The 21,187-nt window shown below is 57.7% G+C and overlaps 1 protein-coding gene across 3 annotated transcripts; it reads left to right on the top strand.

Annotated features, from left to right (window-relative positions):
- Nucleotides 1–1,945: 1,945 nt before the first annotated feature.
- LOC141931133 (sacsin-like) lies at nt 1,946–16,203 on the top strand. Of its 3 annotated transcripts, none has more exons than XM_074842920.1 (7): nt 1,946–2,042; nt 2,420–2,507; nt 2,712–2,814; nt 3,155–3,257; nt 3,614–4,946; nt 5,185–5,273; nt 5,908–16,203. In XM_074842920.1, exons 2-7 carry the CDS (start codon nt 2,488–2,490, stop codon nt 15,972–15,974), a joined length of 11,715 nt encoding a protein of 3,904 aa, XP_074699021.1. In that variant the 5' UTR covers nt 1,946–2,042; nt 2,420–2,487; the 3' UTR covers nt 15,975–16,203. The 3 variants fall into 3 exon arrangements, with proteins under 3 accessions (XP_074699021.1, XP_074699020.1, XP_074699019.1); XM_074842919.1 differs by having other exon boundaries at nt 1,952–2,042; nt 3,111–3,257; XM_074842918.1 differs by lacking the exon at nt 1,946–2,042 and having other exon boundaries at nt 2,058–2,507.
- Nucleotides 16,204–21,187: the final 4,984 nt, after the last annotated feature.

Raw genomic sequence — 21,187 nt, 5'->3', positions numbered from 1 at the left:
GGTGGGCTCATGGTCACCCAGAGTTTCCTTTTGACCAGGGGATTTGGAAGAGACCTGCTAAGCCTTCCCTTCCATCAACCCCACCACAGCTCTTCAACCCATGGCCATGTCCCCATGTCCTCTCTATCCCACAGACATGTCTCAAAGTGCCCCTCTCGCTATGTCCCACATGTACCCATCACCCCATATACATCCTCCACATCCTCCCTACACCATTTCCATGTCTCCATGTTCTCCCCACTCCACTGCCATGTCCTCCATGCCCCCACCATTATAGCCACATCCCAGTGTCTCCCTCACCTGTAGCAATGCCACCCCACAGCTCTGTCTCCGTGTCCCCACATGCCATAGCAAAGTGCCCCTGCTCACAGCAATCCCACCCCATAGACAGCTATGTCCCATGTAACTCCATCACCCCATAGCTGTATACCCGTGGCTCCCACCCCATTGCCATGGCCCCACGGCCACCTGCTCCATAGCCATATCCCCACGGCCCTTGCCCCACTGCCATACCCCAGTGGACCCCATCCCACTGCCATGGTATTGGGAGCCATGACCCACAGACATGTCCCTATGGCCCCTGATCCATAGCCATGGCCCCAGAGCCCTTGTCCCATGGCCATGACTCCGTGGGCCCAGGCCCATAGCCATGGTCCCATGGTACTCTGCCCCACAGACATATTTCCATGTATCTTTCTCCCATTGCCATATGCCGGTGGCCCCATACCTATAGCCATATCCCTATGCCCCCCCTGCCCCATTGCCATGGTCCCCAACCCATAGCCATACCCACATGCCCCCCCCCCCACCACCACATCCATACTCAGAATCACAGAATCATCTCGGTTGGAAAAGACCCTGAAGCTCCTCCAGTCCAACCATGAACCTCACACTGACCATTCCCAACTACACCAGATCCCTCAGCGCTGGGTCAACCCGACTCTTCAACCCCTCCAGGGATGGGGACTCCCCCCCTGCCCTGGGCAGCCCATTCCAACGCCCAACAACCCCTTCTGCAAAGAAATCCTTCCTAAGAGCCAGTCTGACCCTGCCCTGGTGCAGCTTGAGGCCGTTCCCTCTTGTCCTGCCGCTGGTTCCTTGGCTCAAGAGACTCATCCCCCCTCTCTGCACCCTCCTTTCAGGTAGCTGTAGAGGGCCATGAGGTCTCCCCTCAGCCTCCTCTTCTCCACACTAAACCCCCCCAGTTCCCTCAGCCGCTCCCCATCAGACCTGTGCTCCAGACCCTGCACCAGCTCCGTTGCCCTTCTCTGGACATGCTCGAGTCATTCAATGGCCTTTTTGGAGTGAGGGGCCCAAAACTGAACCCATTCATCGAGGTGCGGCCTCACCAGTGCCGAGCACAGGGGTGAGATCCCTTCCCTGTCCCTGCTGGCCACGCTAGTGCTGATACAAGCCAGGATGCCACTGGCCTTCTTGGCCACCTGGGCACACTGCTGGCTCCTGTTCAGCCGGCTGTCAATCACCCCCCCCCAGGTCCCTCTCTGACTGGCAGCTCTCCAGCCACTCCTCCCCAAGCCTGTAGCGCTGCTGGGGGTTGTTGTGGCCCAGGGCCAGCACCTGGCATTTGCCCTTAGTGAAGCTCATACAGTTGGCCTCAGCCCATCGCTCCAGCCTGGCCAGGTATCTCTGCAGAGCCTCCCTACCCTCGAGCAGATACTCCTGTCGCCCAGTGGCCCCCACCCCATAGCCACAGCCCCATTACCATGGCCTTATGGTCCTTGCCCCATAGCCATATTCCCATGTCCCTGCCCCATAGCCATGGCCTCAGACCCTCCCCCCACTGCGACCTATCGCTGTATCCTCCCGGTCAACTGGCTCCCAGCACCCCCCCCACCCCCCCACCCCCCCCTCCACAGTTTCAATGTTTGGGTTAAAAGAGCCGAGAGGCGTGTTCAGCAAGGAAACGAAACTGCAGGGTGAGGGGGTGGGGCCAGGGCCAGCGGAGCCACAGTGACTCTGCGCATCGGGGGGAGCCGGTGTCCCCCCACAGCCCCCGTCATGGCCCACAAGGAGCCGAAAGCGTGAGTGGGGCTGTGGCGAGGGGGGGCACCGGGGTGTTACTGGGGTTTTATGGGGGACGTGAGGGATGGCTGGAGAGTTCCAGGGGTCACTGAGGGCCACTGGTGGGACTGGGGGCTCAAGGGTTACTGGGGAGACCTGGAGGCTTGCAGGGGGTATATGGGGAGGTGTCAGGGTTGCTGGAGGATCCCAGGAAGAGATGGGGGCCTTGGGGACGTGTGGGGGGGACCCTGGAGGTGGTTGTTTCAGTGGGTCCCGGGAGGACATGGGGTCCTTGACTCCCCGCTCCTGGGGGATCCGAGCAGGACAAGGGGGTCCTGGCTGCCCGTGGAGGTGAGCTCTGCCCTGCTCCCCCCCGCCCCTTCTCTCCGCTTTGCAGGGAGACCTTCTGCCAGCGGGCACCCATCTTCCTTGACTACCTGCACAGTATCCTGCAGAAGTACCCCGATGGGGGGCAAATCCTCAAGGTGAGACCCCCCAGGGAGCCCAGCCACCCCGGGCTTTCTTGCCCAGCTGGGCAGACAGACCGCAGGCAGCTGGGGTGGGCGGTGGTCCTTGCCCAGCACCAACCCCTGGACCTTGCTGGCCAGCGGGAGAGCGGATCGGTGCTTTTCTCTGGGGGCTGGGGGGTGGTGGGGGGGAGGTGTCCTGACACTGATCCCTGAACCCAGGAGCTGGTGCAGAATGCGGACGATGCTGGTGCTAACGAGGTCGTCTTTGTGTCCGACGAGCGGGAGTTTGACATCACCAGAGGAGGGCTGGAGGGCACCCAGGGTGAGAGGCGCTACGGGCACTGGGAAAAACTGGACAAAGCGCAGGGGTGGCACTGGCAAGTACTGGGAGGGTTTGGGGGATACTGGTGAAGAACTGAAGAAAGATCACAGTGGACTGGGGGAACTGGAACCAGTGAGGTGTTCTGGAATGTGTTGTGGGCACTGAGGGTACTGGGAGGACCGAGGGGGATTTTGTGGGACTGGAGGTGAAACTGAGGTTGTGGGGATACTGAGTGTGGGTCACGATCCCCCCTACATGTCCCAAGTCCCCCCTAACCCGTGGTCCTGACTCCTCAGGCCCAGCTCTCCTGGCCTACAATGATGCCCTGATGTCCCCCCAGGACTGGACAGGGATCCTGCGCCCAGGGGTGTCACACAAGCGGGAGGACCCCAGCACTGTGGGGCGCTTCGGCCTGGGCTTCACCTCTGTCTACCACCTCACCGGTGAGCAGCACTGGGGGCCTCAGCTGGGACTGAACTGGGGTTGTACTGGAGGCACTGAACTACAGGTGCTGGGGAGTACTGGGGGCACTGAGGGGGTGCAAAATGGAGGGCTGTGTCTCAGAGGAAACCTGAAGCACCGGGAGGCTGGGAGGCTGGATGGTGGCGGAGGGCAGGGCTGCAGAGGAAAACTGAGGGAAGACTGATGAATTGGGATTAAGCTTGGGATCATGGGAGGCACTGTGGGGTCAAACTTGAGGGTACTGGGTGGGCACATGGGGCAGTGATGGGTTGGGACGATCAGAGGAGGCAGTGGTGTCCATGCCATCCCTGTGGCCTCATGGTTCTCATGTCCCCAGACCTGCCAGGTGTGCTGAGCCCCCCATCCTTGGGGGTGATGGATCCTGAATGCCAGGTGCTGCCAGGTGGTGGTGCCCGCTGGGATGTCTCTGCAGCCCAGGGCCTTCCTGGCCTTTTCGAGCCCTTCTGGGCTGGGCTGGAAGCTGTGGGACAGCACCGTGACTCTGCCCAGGGCACCCTCTTCCGCTTCCCCCTCCGCCGGCAACCCTCGGAAATCACTGCAGCGGTCTCCGATCCTAAGCGCCTCCGTAACCTCCTCCAGACCTTCCTTGCAGAGGCCCCTCTCGCCCTCCTCTTCCTCCGCCACATCTGTCGCGTGGCCGTGCACCACGTGGCCCCTGATGGAACACAGACACTCATGGGGACCCTTGTGGCATCCCCTCAGCCTCTCCCTGTGCCAGGGCCATTAGGGGATGAGGGACTGAGTCTGGCGTGGCGCCTGGTGGCCCTGCACGGGGCTGGGGTGGGGGATGGGAGCAAGTGGCTGGTGGCCACGGGCAGGGCCACAGAGGGGCCGATGGTGGCACTGGGCTCAGGGCTGGGGTGCTGCCCTGAGCTGAGCCTGGCGCACCCCCTCTGTGGGCCCTGCCGAGGGCGGCTGTGCTGCTTCCTACCCCTGCCAGCCACAGATGAGATGACCACAGGGCTGCCCGTCCACGCCAGTGCCCCCTTCGCCCTCTCTGACGACCGCCGCCACCTCCGCTGGCCTGAGGAGGGCGAGAAGGGCGGCAACGATGCCCGCTGGAATGCCCTGCTGCTCCTTGACCTCCTGCCGCGGGTCTACAGCCACATGGCTGCTGTGGCCATGGCTCTGCCTGACACAGACACCTACAGCATCTGGCCAGACCCTGAGCACACGCCGAGCGGTGGCCGCATCCGAAGTTTGGTGACCCGTGTCTGCCGGGAACTGGCGTCTGCCCGCACCCTGGTGCCAGCCGCAAAGGGGGCCGTGGGGCGGCTGCGGGCCGCTGAGGCTGTGCTGCTGCCGGAGGCCACAGGGGACATGGCCACACGGCGGGTGGTGCAGGCCTTGCTGGTGGCAGCCGGGGAGCCAGTGGCTGAGGTCCCAGCCCATGTCCGGAGGGCACTGGCGTTGGGGATGGTGGAAGGTGTACGGGAGGCCACGGCGGGCCACGTGCGGGAGGTGCTGCGTCGCCATGGGACCGTAGGCCTCCCTGCCACTGACCGGCTCTCCCTGCTACGCTACGTGGCTGGGGATGGGCGCCATGCTGAACTGCGGGGTCTCCCCCTCCTGCCTCGCGCCGATGGGACCTTTGTGGCCTTTGGAACCGAGTCAGCCATTGTCTACGTGGACACGTCAGACTGCCCCAGGTGAGTTTGTGGCTTCAGGCAGCCCCATTCCCTGCAGGAGTGGGCGGGTGAGCCAGTTACCCAGGGCACAGCACCCGCTCCTGAGCTGAATGGCCCCATAGTCAAACCTGAACGTTTGGGTGCCTCACTGCCCTCCTCTCCCCCAGTATCACTGGTTGGGAGCTGAGCCAGGTGTCCGGGAAGCTGCCTGCCCCCCATTACTCCTCTAGTCCTCCAGAACCTCCATTTGTCCCCACAGGGAGCTCCTGCCTGGCCTGACTGGGTCATTCCTGCCCTCAGACCTGGAGCCAGGCTTGGACAGCCTTCTGCGAGGCATTGCTAAGGCGGGTAAGAGACAGGGGGGTTCCTGGACCTCCTTTGGGTCCCCTCATATTCTTCTAAACCTCAACAGCCCTAGGCACCCTTGTACACCCTGGGGCTCCTCTGCAGCCCCAGTATCTCCCTGTACCACACTGATACTCCCTATACATACCTGGGGCCCCTGAGCCCTGTCCGAGGCCCTGCTCTGGGCTTCCCCCATTCATTCAACAGAACTGTAGATCCCAAGTCTCACTGTCTCCAGTTTGGGGTGTGTTGTCTGAGCCCAGGGCCACCTCTCCTATCCTGCATCTCCCTGTGTCTCTGGGGAGTCCCCTGTCCTTGCCACATTTCTCTGTCTCCTCTGTGCTCCCTTGGATCCTGGGTCTCCCTGTGTTCCCCATCTGAGGACCTCTGTGCCCCCCAGTAGTGGTCCTGCTAATACCTTTTTCCCTCTCAGCTCTCCTCTATCCCCACCAATCTGGGGTTCCACTGTTCCCCCTGTTCAGGGTATCCACTGTCCTTCCAGAGCCCAGGTCTTCCCATCCCCAGTATGGGGGGCCCCCCAGTCCCCTGCAGATCTCAGGTTCTTTCTCCCCTGGGTCCTCCTGCCAGGTCCTAGGTCCCATGTAGTCCTCATCCAGCCTCTGCCTCCCGCACACAGGTCTCTTCCCCAACCTGGTTCTGCTGGACCCAACTGTGACTGCCCAGACCCTACGCTTGGCTCTTCCCCCTGCCTGGACGTCCCAATCTTCAACCCCAGTGACCTGGTGCCCGGCGCGAGGCCCCCCCCAGCCTCCAGCCTCCTGGTTCCCAGCCCTGTGGCAATTTCTGGCCCACCACATGGAAGACCTGAGCCCTCTGGAGGGGCTCCCTCTCATCTCCCTGACCCCACTGGGTGACCCCAGCATCCGTCTGGCTCCGCTGCTACCCCAGTCCAGTCTTATCTTCCAGGCATGGGAGGACCAGTGCCTGCCACCTGCTGTGGCCTCTGTGCTGGAGGTCTTGGGTTGCCCAGTGGTGCCACCAGGCATGTGGCACCGCTCCCTGTCCCTCTATGTCCTGCCTCCATCCCCCCTCAATGCCTTGCGGGCCCTGGGCAGGCGGGGAGTCGCAGTTGTGGCCCCCTGCCTGGCCTCGCTGCCTGCTGCGGATGTGAACACACTCCGGCTCTACCTGGCAGACCTCCCCTCCCTGGAAAAGCAGGACAGGGCCACACTGGCCGCTCTGCCCCTCTTCACCCCACTCCCCTGCTTGGCCACCCCACAGCCCACGGAGCTGGTACCAGCTGGTGCCACCCCTGCCCTGGAGCCACAGCTGGAGGTGCTCAGAGATGTGGTGCTGCCAGAGGCCATGTTGCAGTGCCGGGATGAAGCTGACCGGCGGCTCCTTGGGAGGATCAAGACATCCTTCACCAGTGTAGCCAACGTGATGCTGGAGGCTGTCAGAGCCGTGGACCAGGGTGCCTATGCAGGGCGAGCGGCTGAGACACAGGCTCTGCTGCTCTGGGTACTGCAGCATGGAGACATCCTCTTTGCACAGAGTCCCCCGCTGCAGCAGGCCTGCAGCAGGCTGGCCTTCCTGGAGACTCCCAATGGCCCTGTGTGCCCACGAGACCTCTACGACCCCTGCGAGAGCACCTTGCAGGCACTGCTGGGCCCTGAACACTTTCCTCCTGCCACCTTCCGCAGTCCACCTGTCCTCCGTGCCTTGAGAACCCTGGGCTTGCGGCACGGTAAAGACTGCCTGGCACCTTCGGACATCCTAAAGGCTGCAGCAAGTGTGCGTCAGGGTAACGCAGTGGCTCTGAACAGGGCTCAGGCACTGATCAAGGTCTGCAACCGCCCCAAGGCACTGGCTGGCTTCAGCACTGCAACGCTTAGGGAGCTCCAGGCCCTGCCGTGGGTGCCTCGTTCCAAGTGCACTGGAAGTCCTAGGCAACACTTCCTGCCCCCCAGGGAGCTGCGGTCCATCCAGCACCAGCCCCTGGTGGGGCTTGCCATGCACCTGACTGGTGCCTTTGTGCCAGAGGCAGAGAATAAGCTGGGACTGAGCCAGACCCCACCGCCAGAGAGAGTGTGGGAGCAGCTGAGACAGCTGGCAGCGTGCAGGGACATGGGTGAGGTAGGTCCTGCACTCCGGCCTGTCTACCAACACATGCAGGAAAACCTGAAGACCTTTGGGGCTGCCCCGAATGATGCAGTGGTGTGGACCGGGTCTGGATTTGTCCTGCCATGTGATGCCGTACTGGGCTATCCTGATGAGCTGGAGCTGGGGATGCTGGTGCCCCGGGTGCCCCCTGACTTCCTGCCCTACAGCTGCCTCTTCCAGGCTTGGGGGGTGCAGCCGAGGGTGAGTGAGGAGAGGGCGGTTGCAGCCCTGCGCTGCCTGGGGCAAGACATAGACACACGCAGCTCCAGAGAGGGCACTGCAGCAGAGTTGCAGGTGGCTGTAGCTGTCCTGGAGTGGCTTAAGAGTCGGGGGCACCAGGGCAAGGGCACAGTGCCAGTTCCTGTGAGGATCTCGGAGGGCTCAGGTTTTGCCCTCCGCCCAGCTGCCTCTACCGTGTACCTGGACATGGAGCTGGAGGCAGAGGAGGATGTTCAAGAGGTGGTGCATGAGTCAGTGCCATCCAGCACAGCCATATTCCTCGGGGCAGAGCTGCTCAGTACACGGGTGCTAGGGCCAGAGCTGTTCACGGCCTGTGGCCCCTCGGAGCCCATCACCTTACGGCTCCGCAACATCCTCCGGGAGTATGGTGAGGAAGGTGACCTCTTCACAGAGATGGTCCAGAATGCAGAGGATGCTGGAGCTACTGTGTGCCGCTTCCTCCTGGACCTCCGACACTGCAGAAAGGCCACGTCTGGGCTGCTAGACCCCGACATGCTTGCCTGCCATGGCCCAGCCCTCTGGGCCTACAACAATGCCCTGTTCACAGAGGATGACCTCCGTAACATCACACGAGTTGGGGCTGCTACAAAGGAGGGCCAGGCAGGCCAGATCGGACGTTTTGGACTGGGCTTCAGCTCTGTCTACCGTGTCACAGATGTGCCAGCAGTGCTGAGTGGGGAGACAATGCTCATCTTTGATCCCAATGGCACCCATCTGGGCAAGCACATCCCCAAGACCGGCTGCCCTGGCATCCGCCTGGACTTCTCCAGACGACCACGCATCCTCCGTGCCTTTGCTGAGCAGTTCTGGCCCTACCATGGTATCTTTGGGTGCCGCCTGCCTGAGCCAGGAGCCTTTCCAGGGAGCCTTTTCCGCCTGCCTTTTCGCACTGAAGAGGAAGCTGTGACATCCCAGATTTGCTCAGAGGCCTTTGGTACCAAGCGCATCCAGTCCCTTGGCACTGGCTTCCTTGGCTCTAACCGGCTCCTGCTGCTCTTCCTGCAGAAGGTGAGGGAGATGTCCTTGGAGATGCTGCCAGACACAGCCACCTCTGCAGAGCATACCATGCCTCTGGCCATGCTACGGCGAAAGGAGATTCAGGACTTGGGGGCCCCTGGGGACCCCCCAAGCTGGGCAGCCATCGAGCGGCTCACAGCCTGTGAAGAGGCATCCAAGACCACATGGCACTACCTAGTTTTGGTGTGTCAGGGTGATGGGAAGTTGCTGCAACTGTTTCACCAGAACAGACAGGCAGGGCTCCATTCCCTGTCTCCCGTGGCTGGTGTGGCTCTTCCCCTTGCCCTTACTGCAGATGGCAAGTGGGTGCCACGTCTGGATGCTGAGAAGGGACAAGTCTTCTGCCACCTTCCCATGCCAATCGCCTCAGGGCTGCCAATCCACGTGCATGGGGCCTTCAGCATCCTCTCAAACCGCAAGGGGCTGTGGGACACAGCGGAGCGGGGTGAGTGGAACCGGGCACTGCTCCGCAATGCTGTGCCACTTGCCTGGCTCCGGGCGCTGGACCACCTCCGCATCATGCATGAGGCAGGTGAGTTGAAGAGCTATGAATATCATGTCTTCTGGCCGGACACTAACACTGCCCGTTACCCCTTTACGGAGGCTGTGACTGGTTTCTACGAGGCTGTGACAGCCAAGAATGGCCCCAGGCTCTTCTCTGATGGCTGCTCATGGTGCTCACTGCAGGACGCCCGCTTCCTGCACCAGGCTGTGGTCAGACACCCCAAGCTGGGTGCCGTGGCAAAGCGTGTCTTTGCCTCCATCCTGCCGCATCCCCTGTTAGCTGTGGCCTTGCCAGAGCATGTGCAGAGGGGCCTCGGGCGGGCAGTGGATGCTGGCACCTATGACTGGCCCCGCTTTTACTGTGAACTTGTGCTTCCCAACTTGGAAGACCTCTCTGTTGTTGACCGGGACTCACTGCTTCTCCATGCACTGGATATGTCCCATGATGAGGTAGACAAAGTGCTGCAGACAGTGCCCTGCATTCCTGCCACCCCTCATGGTCACCTGCAGCTCATCAATTGCCTGGTGCATCCCAGAGGCCGCACTGCCTCTTTATATGACCCTAAGGACGGGCGCTTCCCCACTGGGGATGCCTTCCTTTCCCCAGAAAGACTAAGCCGACTGGAGAGGCTGGGCATGGTTAAGGACACAATGGCCTTGGCAGAGCTACTGGAACGGGCAAAGACAGTGCAACTTATCTGGACCAAGGACCGTGCCCAGGGCTACCGGAGGGCTGCCTGCATCCTTGAGCTGCTTCAGGATGCAGTGGAGAAGAGGGTGAACAACACCTTGCAGGCAGCTTTCCAGACTGTGCCCTTCCTCCCTGGTACACTGCCCACTGGTGAAAATGTGCTGTTGCCAGCTGCCCAGCTCTACCATCACAACTGTGCCCCACTAGTGGGGCTCATCCACCCTGTCTTGGCTCCTGAAGTGCTGGGGGAAAACTTCAGCCTCTCCAAGGAGGTTGCATCCTTCTTGGGGCTGGACCGGCAGCTACCAGCAGCGACAGTCCTTGAGCAGCTGAAGGCACTGACCTGTAGCTCCAATGCTCTCCCTTTGGAGAACCTGCAGAACAAAGCCCACTGCTGCTACAAGTACCTGAACAGGCTGCTCCAGAGAGATCACTCCAACTGGGATGAGGTGGCTTCTGCGGTGGCCCAAAAGGAGCCCTTCATCTTGATAGGCTCCCATTTTGTGCCAGTCACGGCTGTGGCTGAGACGCTGTCATTTGAGGCTGTCCCATATCTTCACCAGCTCCCAGAGCAGTACTGCCTCTACAGCCAACTCTGGGAGTGTGTGGGGCTGCGCCACACATTCACCTGGGACGATTATGCCCAAGTGCTCTGCACCCTGGCAGACATGCATGCTGGAGAGCCGCTGCCAGACAGGGAGCTGGCTCTGGCCTTGCGGCTGGTGTCTTTTGGCTTGATGGCAGATGACAAAGAGCCAGATGCCTACCAGACCCAGCAACTCTTTCTACCTGATCAGGAGGGCATTTTGCGTCCACGGGACAAGCTCCACTTCAATGATACGCCATGGATGCCAGTGGACAGAAATGTCCTGCTGTGCCATGAACAGCTGTCCCGACCCACAGCCCTGCGCTGTGGGGTGCCTACCACACGCCACCGGGCGCTGGAGAGGAGCCAACTGCTCACTGCAGACCTGAACCTCTGGGCACAGCCATTTGGTGCCCGTGAAGACTTGCCTACACGACTGCAGAACATCTTGGGTGAGTACCCAGCATCTGCTCGTGATATCGTGACAGAGTTGCTCCAGAATGCAGATGATGCTGGTGCAAGTCTTGTGCACTTTGTGTGGGACCGCCGGCAGCACCCAGTGGCTGCCACTTTCAGTGAGAAATGGAATGACCTGCAGGGCCCTGCCCTCTGCATCTTCAGTGACAGCCCCTTCCAGCAGCAGGACATTGAAGGCATTCAGCGTCTGGGGGTGGGTGGCAAGCGAGGCCGGCAGGATGTCACAGGCAAATACGGCCTTGGCTTCAACACTGTCTTCCACTTTACTGATTGCCCAGCCTTCCTTACTGGAGACAGTGCTTTGTGTGTCTTTGATCCCCATCTCTACTATGTGCCCGTAGCCACAGTTGAGAGTCCTGGTGGGATGTTCGCTGTCAACCCTGAATTCAAGAGAACCTTTCGAGACATTTATGGCACCTTCCTACCCTCCTTCTTCAACCTGAACCAGGGTGTCCTTTTCCGGCTGCCCCTCCGCACTGCAATTGGGGCTGCTACCTCCAAGGTGTCTGGCATGGTTGTGAGGGACCAAGACCTCATGGCCATGGAGAGAGTACTGGCTGAGGAAGGTGAGGACTTGGTGCTCTTCCTCCGGCACCTCCGCACGGTGGTCTTCTCTGAGATCCCCCGAGATGGGAGGAACCTGCTGGAGAGGCTGCGGGTGGCCACAGAGTTGACAGATCGTGATGCAGAACTGAGACGGGGTTTTCAAGCGAGATTGAGCCAAGCTGTGGATGGGAACAGCCCCACCTCTGTCTCCTATACCATGGCAGTCAAAAACAGCAAGACCAAGACCAGCACTGTGTGGAGGGTGATCTCCCAAACTGGGGTTCAGGAGGGGGCGGAGGAGTCTCCGGTGCTTGAGCGTCTGCCCTATGGAGCTGTAGCTGCCCGCCTGAAGCCATTGGACTTGGACAAATTCAAGGGCAAAGCTTTCTGCACCCTCCCACTGCTGCTGACCACAGGCCTGCCTGTGCACATCAATGCCAACTTCTCTGTGGATACAGCCAGGCGCAATCTCCGCCAGGACCCAGGCAGCACAGAAGCAGCCTGGAATGGCTTCTTGCTCCAGCGTTTGGTGGCTCCACTATACTGTGCCTTTCTCACTAGGCAGTGGAAAGCTCTGGGACCTGAAGGGCTCCAGTACAAGTCCCTGCAGGTCTGCGAGAAGCACCTGGCCTCCCATTACCTCCAGTTCTTCCCTACTGTGAGAAAGGAGCTACCTGTCTTTCAGGACCTGGTGAGGGATGTCTATAGGCACCTAAGTCATGCACGTCTGCCCCTGGTGCCTGTGTACCACGTGAAGCCACCTAAAAACATGGTGACAATCACCTGGGCATCTCCAGGTGGTGGGGACGTGCTAACAGAGCCATACTTCCTTAAGGTGATGCCTGAGCAAGCTCTCCAGAATGTGCTGCAGCGCCTGAACATGAACCTGGTGCCAGCATTCCCCCACCTGCGGAAGATCTATGAGGAGTTCTCCGAAGCCCATGTGGATGCTGTTGTCTTGCAGCCACACTCTCTCCGGCGCTTCCTCAAGGCCCTGGCAATCCCCGTGCCCCGCATGGTGGCTGAGACACCCCTGAGGACCCCAGAGAGCTGCTCCATCCTGCTGAAACTCTGCCTGGAGCCCACGGATGTGGACCAAGCAGAACTGGAAGGCCTGCCGTTGCTGGCCACACAAGATGGCTGCCTGAATGCCCTCAGCATCCACCACCCAGTCTTCGACAACACCTTTGCCCACCTCTTCCCCCACCATCACCACTGTTTTGCTGACAAATTCACTTCTGACTTGACCCTGCCCTGCTTTGTGAAGAAACTTGGCCTCCTGGAGGCCACACCGTTCATCAAGAAGGCACTGGGTCAGCTGAACTGGACCAAAGAGGGAGAGAAGTGGCTCAGGGATCTGTGGAAGTTCTTCAGCACTGTGGTCTACACACCCATAAAGGCCAAAAAGAACTTGGAGGCGGACATGAAGTCATTCATGAATCATCTCCAGGATGTGGTGGTGCTGCCTGTTCAGGGGCATGAGAGAGGCTCAAAGCACCTACTACCACTATCCTCCCTCCCCAGTGTTCTTTATGAGTGTGACACAGAGGTGGCCAAGGTGCTGCACAAACTGGGCATCCCTATGCTCCTACAGTCTCTGCTGCCTTTTGACTTTGCCTACCACTGCCTGAAGGCAAGGGCACTGCAGGCCACTGAGCCCAGGGCTGTGCTGGCCCAGCTGGCGAACGCCAGAGCTGATCTCCACTGGAAGGACTTAAACAACTGGGAAGTTACTATGCTGCTGAATTTTGTGCGGGGAAAAGTGGATTCGTTGGCAATGAAGCAGCTCCGGCTCCTGCCTCTCTTCCGGAAGTACGGTGGGGACTATGTACCTGTGGCACCCTACCGCAAGGTGCTGGTGCTCAGCAGCCACTTCCTAGAACTGACCCGGGGTGCCCAAGCCCTGTACAACCTGGAGAAGGACATGTTGCTGCTCACAGCAGACAAGATCCACCAGGACTTGGCCAAGGATTTGCAGTGGGAGCTTACAGATGACCAGCAGCTCTTCCTGACTGTGGTGCTGCCCCGGCTGTCCCAGCTCACAGTGCAAGAGCTTATGGAAGCTCTGCGCTTGTTCTTTGCTCTGCAACCCATCTGTGATGTTAAGTTCAAGGAAACTGTTGTGGCAGCTTTTCAGACTGTGGCCTTTATACCCAATACCCACGGTGTGCTGTGCCAAGCCTCCTACTTCTATGACAACACGTTCTCCTTCCGCACTCTGCGGCTCCAACACCGCTTTGTGCCCGAGTCTTTCTTTGTGGAGCTAGATTACAAGCAGGAAGCTGCTAAGGATTTCCTGCTTCAGGTGGGTGTCCGCACCAGCCTCTCTGTGGAGGATTTTGTGGCACTGGCCCAGGAGATAGAGCAGCAAGCAACTCAGGGTGGGTGCCACACTGAAGACCTGCTGTCACAACAGCAGGAGATGCTCAAAGAGCTTTGCACCCTGTTGGGCAAGCCCGTGTCAGAGGCTTTCCTGGGGCAAATTGCCTCAATCCGCTTCCTGCCTCCACTGGACATCCCCCCATGCCTGATGAACCTCCACCCCCCATTTGCAGCCTGCACTAAGCCTGTGGCCCTGAAGGGCAGCATTTACCACTGCCAAGAAGATGTGGCTGAGCTCGTGTGGACATCAGCCATCATCCTGCCAAAGTCCTTTGAACTCAAGCAGGACCTCCTGGAGGCCATGGGAGTCCTTGTAGAGATACCCACTTCCCTGGTGATGGCCAACCTGGAGCAGGTGTGCAGGGCAGCCTGCCACACGCAAGAGCAGGTGAACACACGGGCCAGTGTGCTCCAGAAGGTGTACAACTTCTTGCAGACCCATCTGAAGGAGGTGGACACAGGGCACCTTGCTGAGCTGCCTGTGGTGCTTGCCAAGTCAGGGGACATGGCCATGCCACATCAAGTGGTGACATCACTCCCGGATGAGGCTGACTTTTATCCCTATCTTCTCACGCCTGACTCTCATGTGGCTGCCTATGGAGACCTCCTGCAACACCTTGGGGTGGTCCTGCTCCCCACACTGACTCACTACAGCCATGTCCTGGCCAAAATCCACCAGGAAAGCCATGCCAGTGGGATTCTCAGTACTATCCAGAAGAAGACAGTCCTGCTGGCCACAAGGCATTTCTTTAAGCTGCTGCAGGAGGCACGGGAGCCCCCTCATCTCTCCACTGTGGATGAGCTGTACTTGCTGAGCACTGCTGACTGCCTAGAGTCATCCCACAAGCTGTACTTCAATGACTGCGTGTCCTCAAATATCTCTAAAGCCTTAGAGAAGACCTTTGTGTTTATGGCTGAACTGCCAGGGACCGGGTGTAATACCTGGCAGCTGCTACAAATGCTACCACAGCACCTGCGGCCACGGGCACTCTCAGAGGTGACAGAGCAGCAGCTGGAGGAGGGCAGTCCACGGCTATGCCGCTACGGTTCTCACTGTCCTGGGCAGAGGCGTCTGCAGACCCTGCTGGTATCACCATGGTTTAGGATGGGGCTGAAGGCTCTGCTCCGGTGGCAGAGCCACAGGGCTATGATGAGAATAGAGGGGGATGGCGGCTTTGCAGTGGAGCAGCTGAAAGTGCAGTGCTGCGAGGACATCTGCACTATGCTGGTCCACCGTGGTGCAAAGGTGGAGGGCAGCTCCCAGCCACGGGTCATCCATGTGTGCTCGGCTGGTGGAGCCCAGCGACTCCTCTACATCCGGCATGCAGAGATGGTGCTGGACCGTCACCAGCTGAGGATCCTGGAGACACTAGCGCAGGAGATCAATATCATCCTGGGTGGACAGCTGGATGCACCCGCCTTGTCAGTGCTGCGTGAAATGCTGGTCTGCCAGGAGCCACGGGACGTGGCCTTTGTTTTGGAGGAGAATGATGTGGCTCTGGTGGGTGCTGCACCAGAGACAGAGGAGGTCATGGCACCAGAGCTGGAGCGAGAGCTGAAGAGGCTGCAGGAGGAGGCTGTGGCAGAGGGCAAGCCATGGAAGGATTGGCACAGCCTGGTGCCAGAGGTGAATGGCAATGTGGGTCACAGCCTGGCAACACAGCGCTACTGCTGGGGATGGGAAGGCCATGGCTCTTGGTTTTCCAAGGCCATGGCCATGACTCCATCCATCCCAGAGGCCCAGCGGTGGCTGCAGCAGGCCAAGAGTGACCTGCAGGCAGCCCACAATGACATCAGGCACTGCTGCCCCAACTGGGTCCTCTTCAAGGTGCACCAGGCCCTGGAGAAGGCGCTGGTGGCTGCCATACTTTGCCATAGTGAGGTCTTTGAGGCTCCAGTGGGGCTGCTGGGACTGGCCCAATGGCTGGAGGCAGTGGAGCCAAAGCTGAGGGGCCTGACAGAGGAGGTGGAGTGGTTGCATGGCTGTGGTGTGGATAGCAAGGCCACCCAGTACCCGAGTTACCACCCCTTCCCCATCACTCCCAACAAGGCCTTCAACAGTGTGGATGAGGAGGAGGTGCTGAAGCGGATGCAAGGAGTGCTGGGGAGGCTGCAGGACCACATGGACAGAATGTGAGGATGTCCCCACAGAGGGGGCATTGCCAGCTGGGCCACAGGACCACCACAGACCTGTCGTGGACTCACCATGGACTTGTCACAGACAATACCAGACTGACCAGCCCTGCAGCAGGACTGAACAGGAGGGTTGGGAGCAGATGGGGGGCCTAGGCCACTGAAAGTCATGGGGTAGCATGTGCCATTGGCATGCCTTGAGGGGGGTGAAATAAAGTACAATAATAAATGTTTCAGTGCTGGTAGACTCTTCACTAAACAGGGTGGTCAGGGGACATGGAGAGGTCATGGCTGACTGGGTGTGTGTGGAAGGTGAAGGCGGTGATGAAGGGGTTTAGAGCACTGTGGTGAGGAGAGCTTGGCTAGCTACCAGGTGCCCATCAAGCTGCTTTTCACTCCCCCTCTTTGACAGGACAGGGGGGAGAAAATATAATGAAAATCTCATGGGTCATGATAAGGACAGAGAGATCACCCACCAATTACTGTCACAGGCAAAACAGACTCGACTTAGGGAAATTAATTTAATTTATTGCCAGTTAAGCAGAGTAGGATAATGAGAAAAAGAACAAACCTAAAAACACCTTCCCCCCACCCCTGCCTTCTTTCCAGGCTCAACTTCACTCCCAACTCTTCTACTTCCTCTCCCGAGCTGCGCAGGGGAATGGGGAATGTGGGTTGGGGTTGGCTTGTAACACTTCATCTCTGCTGCTCCTTCTTCCTCACTCTGTTCCCCTGCTCCAGCATGGGGTCCCTCCCATGGGAGATAGTCCTATGCTAACTTCTCCCATGTGGGTCCTTCCCACAGGCTGCAGTTCTTCAAGAACTGCTCCAGCGTGGGTCCTTTACACAGGGTGCAGTCCTTCAGGAACAGACTGCTCCAGCGTGGGTCCCCCATGGGGCCATGAGTCCTGCCAGACCCGCTCCTCTGTGGACTCCTTTCCACAGGCTGCAGCCGCTGCCAGGAGCCTGCTCCAGTGTGGGCTCTCCGTGGGCTGCAGCTCCCTTCAGGACATCTCCACCTGCTCGGGCGTGGGGTCCTCCATGGGCTGCAGGTAGATATCTGCTCCACCGTTACCCTCCAGGGGCTGCAGGGGACAGCTGCCTCACCACGGTCTGCACCACAGGCTGCAGGGGAGATCTCTGCTCCCGCACCTCCTCTCCCTCCTTCTCTCTGACCTTGGTGTCTGCAGAGTTGTTTCTCACAGATTCTCGCTCCTCCCTCCCAGCTGCTGTTGCACAGCAGTTTTTACTCCTTCTTTAATATGTTAAATATGACGAGCGATGTTCCTCAGCAGCCAGTATTGGGACTGGCGCTGTTTAACACCTTTGTTGGTGACATGGACAGTAGGATCGAGTGCACCCTCAGCAAGTTCTCCCACGACACCAAGCTGTGTGGTGCGGTTGACATGCTGGAGGGAAGGGATGTGCCATCCAGAGGGACCTGGACAGGCTGGAGAGGTGGGACATGCAAACCTCATGGAGTTCAACAAGGCCAAGGGCAAGGTCCTGCCCATGGGTCAGGGCAATCCCCAGCACAAACACAGGCTGGGGGATGAGTGGATGGAGAGCAGCCCTGAGGAGAAGGACTTGGGAGTAGTAGTGGATGGAAAACTGACCATGAGCCAGCAACGTGCACTCACAGCCCAGGAAGTCAACCATATCCTAGGCTGCATCAAGAGAAGTGTGGCCAGCAGGTCGAGGGAGGGGATTCCTCTCCTCTACAGTGCTCTCGTGAGACTCCAGCTCTGGGACCACCAACATCAGAAGGACACGGACCTGCTCGAGCGGGTCCAGAGGAGGCCATGAAGATGATCCGAAGGCTGGAGCACCTCCCTGTGAGGACAGGCTGAGAGAGTTGGGGGGAGAGTTCAGCTGGAGAAGAGAAGGCTCCGGGGAGACCTTAGAGCGGCCTCCCAGTGCTTAAAGGGGCTACAGGAAAGGGGGGAGGGACTCTTGATAAGAGAATGTAGGGATAGGATGAGGGGTAATGGTTTTAAACTGAAAGAGGGGAGATTTAGATTTAGATTAGATTTAGGAAAAAATTCTTTACTGAGGGTGGTGAGACACTGGCACAGGTTGCCCAGAGAAGCTGTGGCTGCCCCCTCCCTGGAAGGGTTCAAGGCCAGATTGGACGGGGCTTTGGGCAACCTGGGCTAGTGGAAGGTGTCCCTGCCCGTGGCAGGGGAGTTGAAACTAGATGATCTTTAAGGTCCCTTCCAACCCAAACCATTCTATGATTCTATGATGTTATCACAGAGGTGCTACTAACACTGCTGATTGTCTCAGCTTTGGCCAGTGGCAGGTCCATCTTGAAGCTGGCTGCAGCTGTCTCTGGTTGACACCCCTGCAGCCCTGCTGCTACCCATGTAAACCCAATAAAAGGATGATGAGATGGTGTCAAGGGGAGCATGGGGGACTCAAGAGGGCATGAGGCAGGTGAAATAGTAAAAGGAGCTCGAAGTTTCAACAGGCTCAAGTCATCGCCATTGGCTCAGAGGCTACCACCAAAGTCAAACTTGGATTGTGTTGGTATGTTGAGGTGAAACGTCCTGATAGGGATCATGGGTCCAGGGATTGCCAGGCTGCCAAGGCATCATCTCCAAGTGTTGGCTGGTACCTGCCATGAGGTCAAAGGGCAGTTCCTGGGGAGACTAGATCATCTAATTGGGCCAAGACTACACAACTAGGATGTCATCTCTCAGTGCTGAAGATTCACTGTCTGGTGTCCTGATCCTTGACCAGTTGTAAAAGGTGGAGGCTTATATACCTTGAAGGCTGGGAAGACTGACAACATGGCTTCTGTCTCTCTTGTCTGTGGTTCTCTCCTGTGGCGATCATAGGATGCAAGAAGGAGCTGAGGCTGGACGTGATGTCAGTGGGCAGCGTGCCTGTGAGCCTCTGGGGACCATAGAAATGAGGGGTGGCTCCGATCAGGAAGATGCAGTGCTGCCACTCAGTGGGGCCTTCTGCCCTGGTGGCACCAGGACTCTATAAGCAGGATGGGCACCAAGGCTGTGGCTTCCCATGGAGGCTGGTGTGGGAGCAGGAAGGTTGGGGTCTTCCACAGGGTCCATCACAGGATTCCCTGGGCTCCAGGTGCTCCTGCCAGATGGGTGGGAACCTTGAGGTTAGAGCAGGAAGGGGGTGCATGCCTTTGTCCTCCCATGGGTAAAAGGAAAATGGGGGGTTTGAAGGAGTCCTGAACACCTGGGTACTCCTCTAGCTTGCAGGAAGGATGTTCCTCATGTCCTGGATGTTTGTTTGTTTCTGCAGTTTGTGGATGAAGCATTGAGTAGAAAGAGAAGGGCAGGGTGCCTGCAAACCTGGACACCTGTGTTTGTCAGCCATTAGTGGAAGTCCAGGAGTTAGAGCAGGGAGCATGTCCTACCTTTGTCACCTGAGTTCTCCCCAGGGCTCTGGATATCTGGGTCCTCTTCTAGCTAATCAGCAAACTGCACCTCCCTCTGAGAAAGGCACCATAGGAATAGTGGCTAATAGGGCATTTGAGAAGCTCCTGAGGAGAAGCATGCAGTCATTTCATAGAAGTGTTGGGAACCCCCTGCCACAGCAGCCTGTGCGAGGACACTCACCTCAAAATCTAGTTGCTGCTCTTCTTGGCTGCTCTCTGGAGACAATGTTCCCTTTCCCTTCTCTCCTTCTCCTTCTCCCTCTCCGTCTTCTCCCTCTCCCTCTCCTTTTGTTGTGGTTCCCATCCACCCTCACCCCCCCCCACTCCCGACATAACTCTTGCCTAAATTTTCAGTCAATATCTGACATCAGCTCTAGATATCAGCTGCAGGTCACTATTTCTGAAAGTGATTTTGAAATCAACTCTTATTAAAAAAAAAAAAAAAAGCATTCTCCATCACCCACCCATCTTTAAAACTCAGTTCCCAGCATCTTTTTTTCACCACTACTCTTTTTTTATTATTATTATTATTTTTGCTTTTAACAATTGCAAACTACAGGTTTAGGTTTTGTTTGAAATGAGTAAACTTTCCTTCCGCTCACCCTTTTCTTCTTTATTGAATTTATTCTGTGGAGACTCATATAGAGTTCAAAGTTTTCATGAGAAAATATGTTGTTACCAGGAGCTGAAACTGCTGATTCTGCCCTGAAAGGGCAGTTTGTTTAAACCTCGGAATAGCCAAACGGGAAGCAGCTGTACTCAAGACAAAGACAGAGTGTGACCTTTATCTCAACTGTTCTAGAGCTCTCTCAAAAACATTTTAGACTCTGATATGTAAAATGGATCTACACTGAATTGCTTGATGGGAGAAGGAATTGGCTAATGGAAAGGACCATGGGTCTGCCCTCTACCTGGGAAAAGGCTTTTGCTGAGCACTTCTTCAGGGTCAGTCTTCTAATTGCTTGTCCGTTTAGTAAGTGGTTTATACATTCACATCAGCTCTGGAAACAAGAGCTAGAGAACGCCTTTATTACAAAAACATAAAAGCAGGTTGCTGACCAATCAGGAAGTCAGCAGTGCCAGGAAAAAGAGTGTAAAGAATTAGGATTAAAATGGTCGTTAAGTGCAACAAAACCTCTCATTTGGACAATGAAGGGCAAGTCATTAATGGTGTTTGTGTTCCCAGCAAAAGCCAGCAAGGAAAGATGACGTGTTAGAGAGTGCTGGGTGCCGTAACTCTGACAGTCTATCCCTCCACTGGGAGAGGGGGGGGCTTTTGTAGGCTTAAGATAGGTGGTTGAGAGCAAGGATTCCTGGCTCCTCTTAGTCCAGCCCACTTCTCCAACCTGTCAAGGTCCCATTGACTTGCAGCCCTGCCCTTTGGTGTGTTGACCATTCCCTCCCGTTTCATGCTGACTGTGACTTTGGATCTGTCCTGTCATCCACATCATTAATAAAGAGCAATATTAGCTCCAGTGTTGAATCCTGAGGGGTGCCACTACACACTGGCCATCTCATACAACTGATCCACCAGTTCTGAGCCCACTGGTTCAGTCAGTTTTGCTCTCACTTCACCACTCACTTATTCAGCCCATATCTCACCAGTCTGGCTATAAGGAGACTATTTGACTGTTGAATGTCTTGCTAATGTCAGGTAAACAACATTACTGATCTCCCATTATTCACACAGGCATTCATTTTATTGCAGAAGCCAATCAAGTCGGTCAGGCATTGGTTCCTCTTGGTAAATTTATTTCCCTCATAGGTTCTTGAAAGTGGATTCCAGGAGGATTTGTTCCATCACCTTC

The sequence above is a fragment of the Strix aluco genome, chromosome 17, assembly GCF_031877795.1.
Source record: "Strix aluco isolate bStrAlu1 chromosome 17, bStrAlu1.hap1, whole genome shotgun sequence".
Lineage (NCBI taxonomy): Eukaryota > Metazoa > Chordata > Aves > Strigiformes > Strigidae > Strix > Strix aluco.
This window is presented reverse-complemented; position numbering and strand designations above follow the sequence as displayed.

What these genes read in the sequence shown, in the direction of transcription:
- LOC141931133 (XM_074842918.1), top strand. Translation starts at nt 2,092, where the DNA reads ATGGGGGACGTGAGGGATGGCTGGAGAGTTCCAGGGGTCACTGAGGGC. An exon ending in ATGGGGGGCAAATCCTCAAG is followed by an intron (nt 2,508 to 2,711) that starts GTGAGACCCCCC and finishes CCCTGAACCCAG; the next exon opens with GAGCTGGTGCAGAATGCGGA. An exon ending in GCGAGGCATTGCTAAGGCGG is followed by an intron (nt 5,274 to 5,907) that starts GTAAGAGACAGG and finishes TCCCGCACACAG; the next exon opens with GTCTCTTCCCCAACCTGGTT.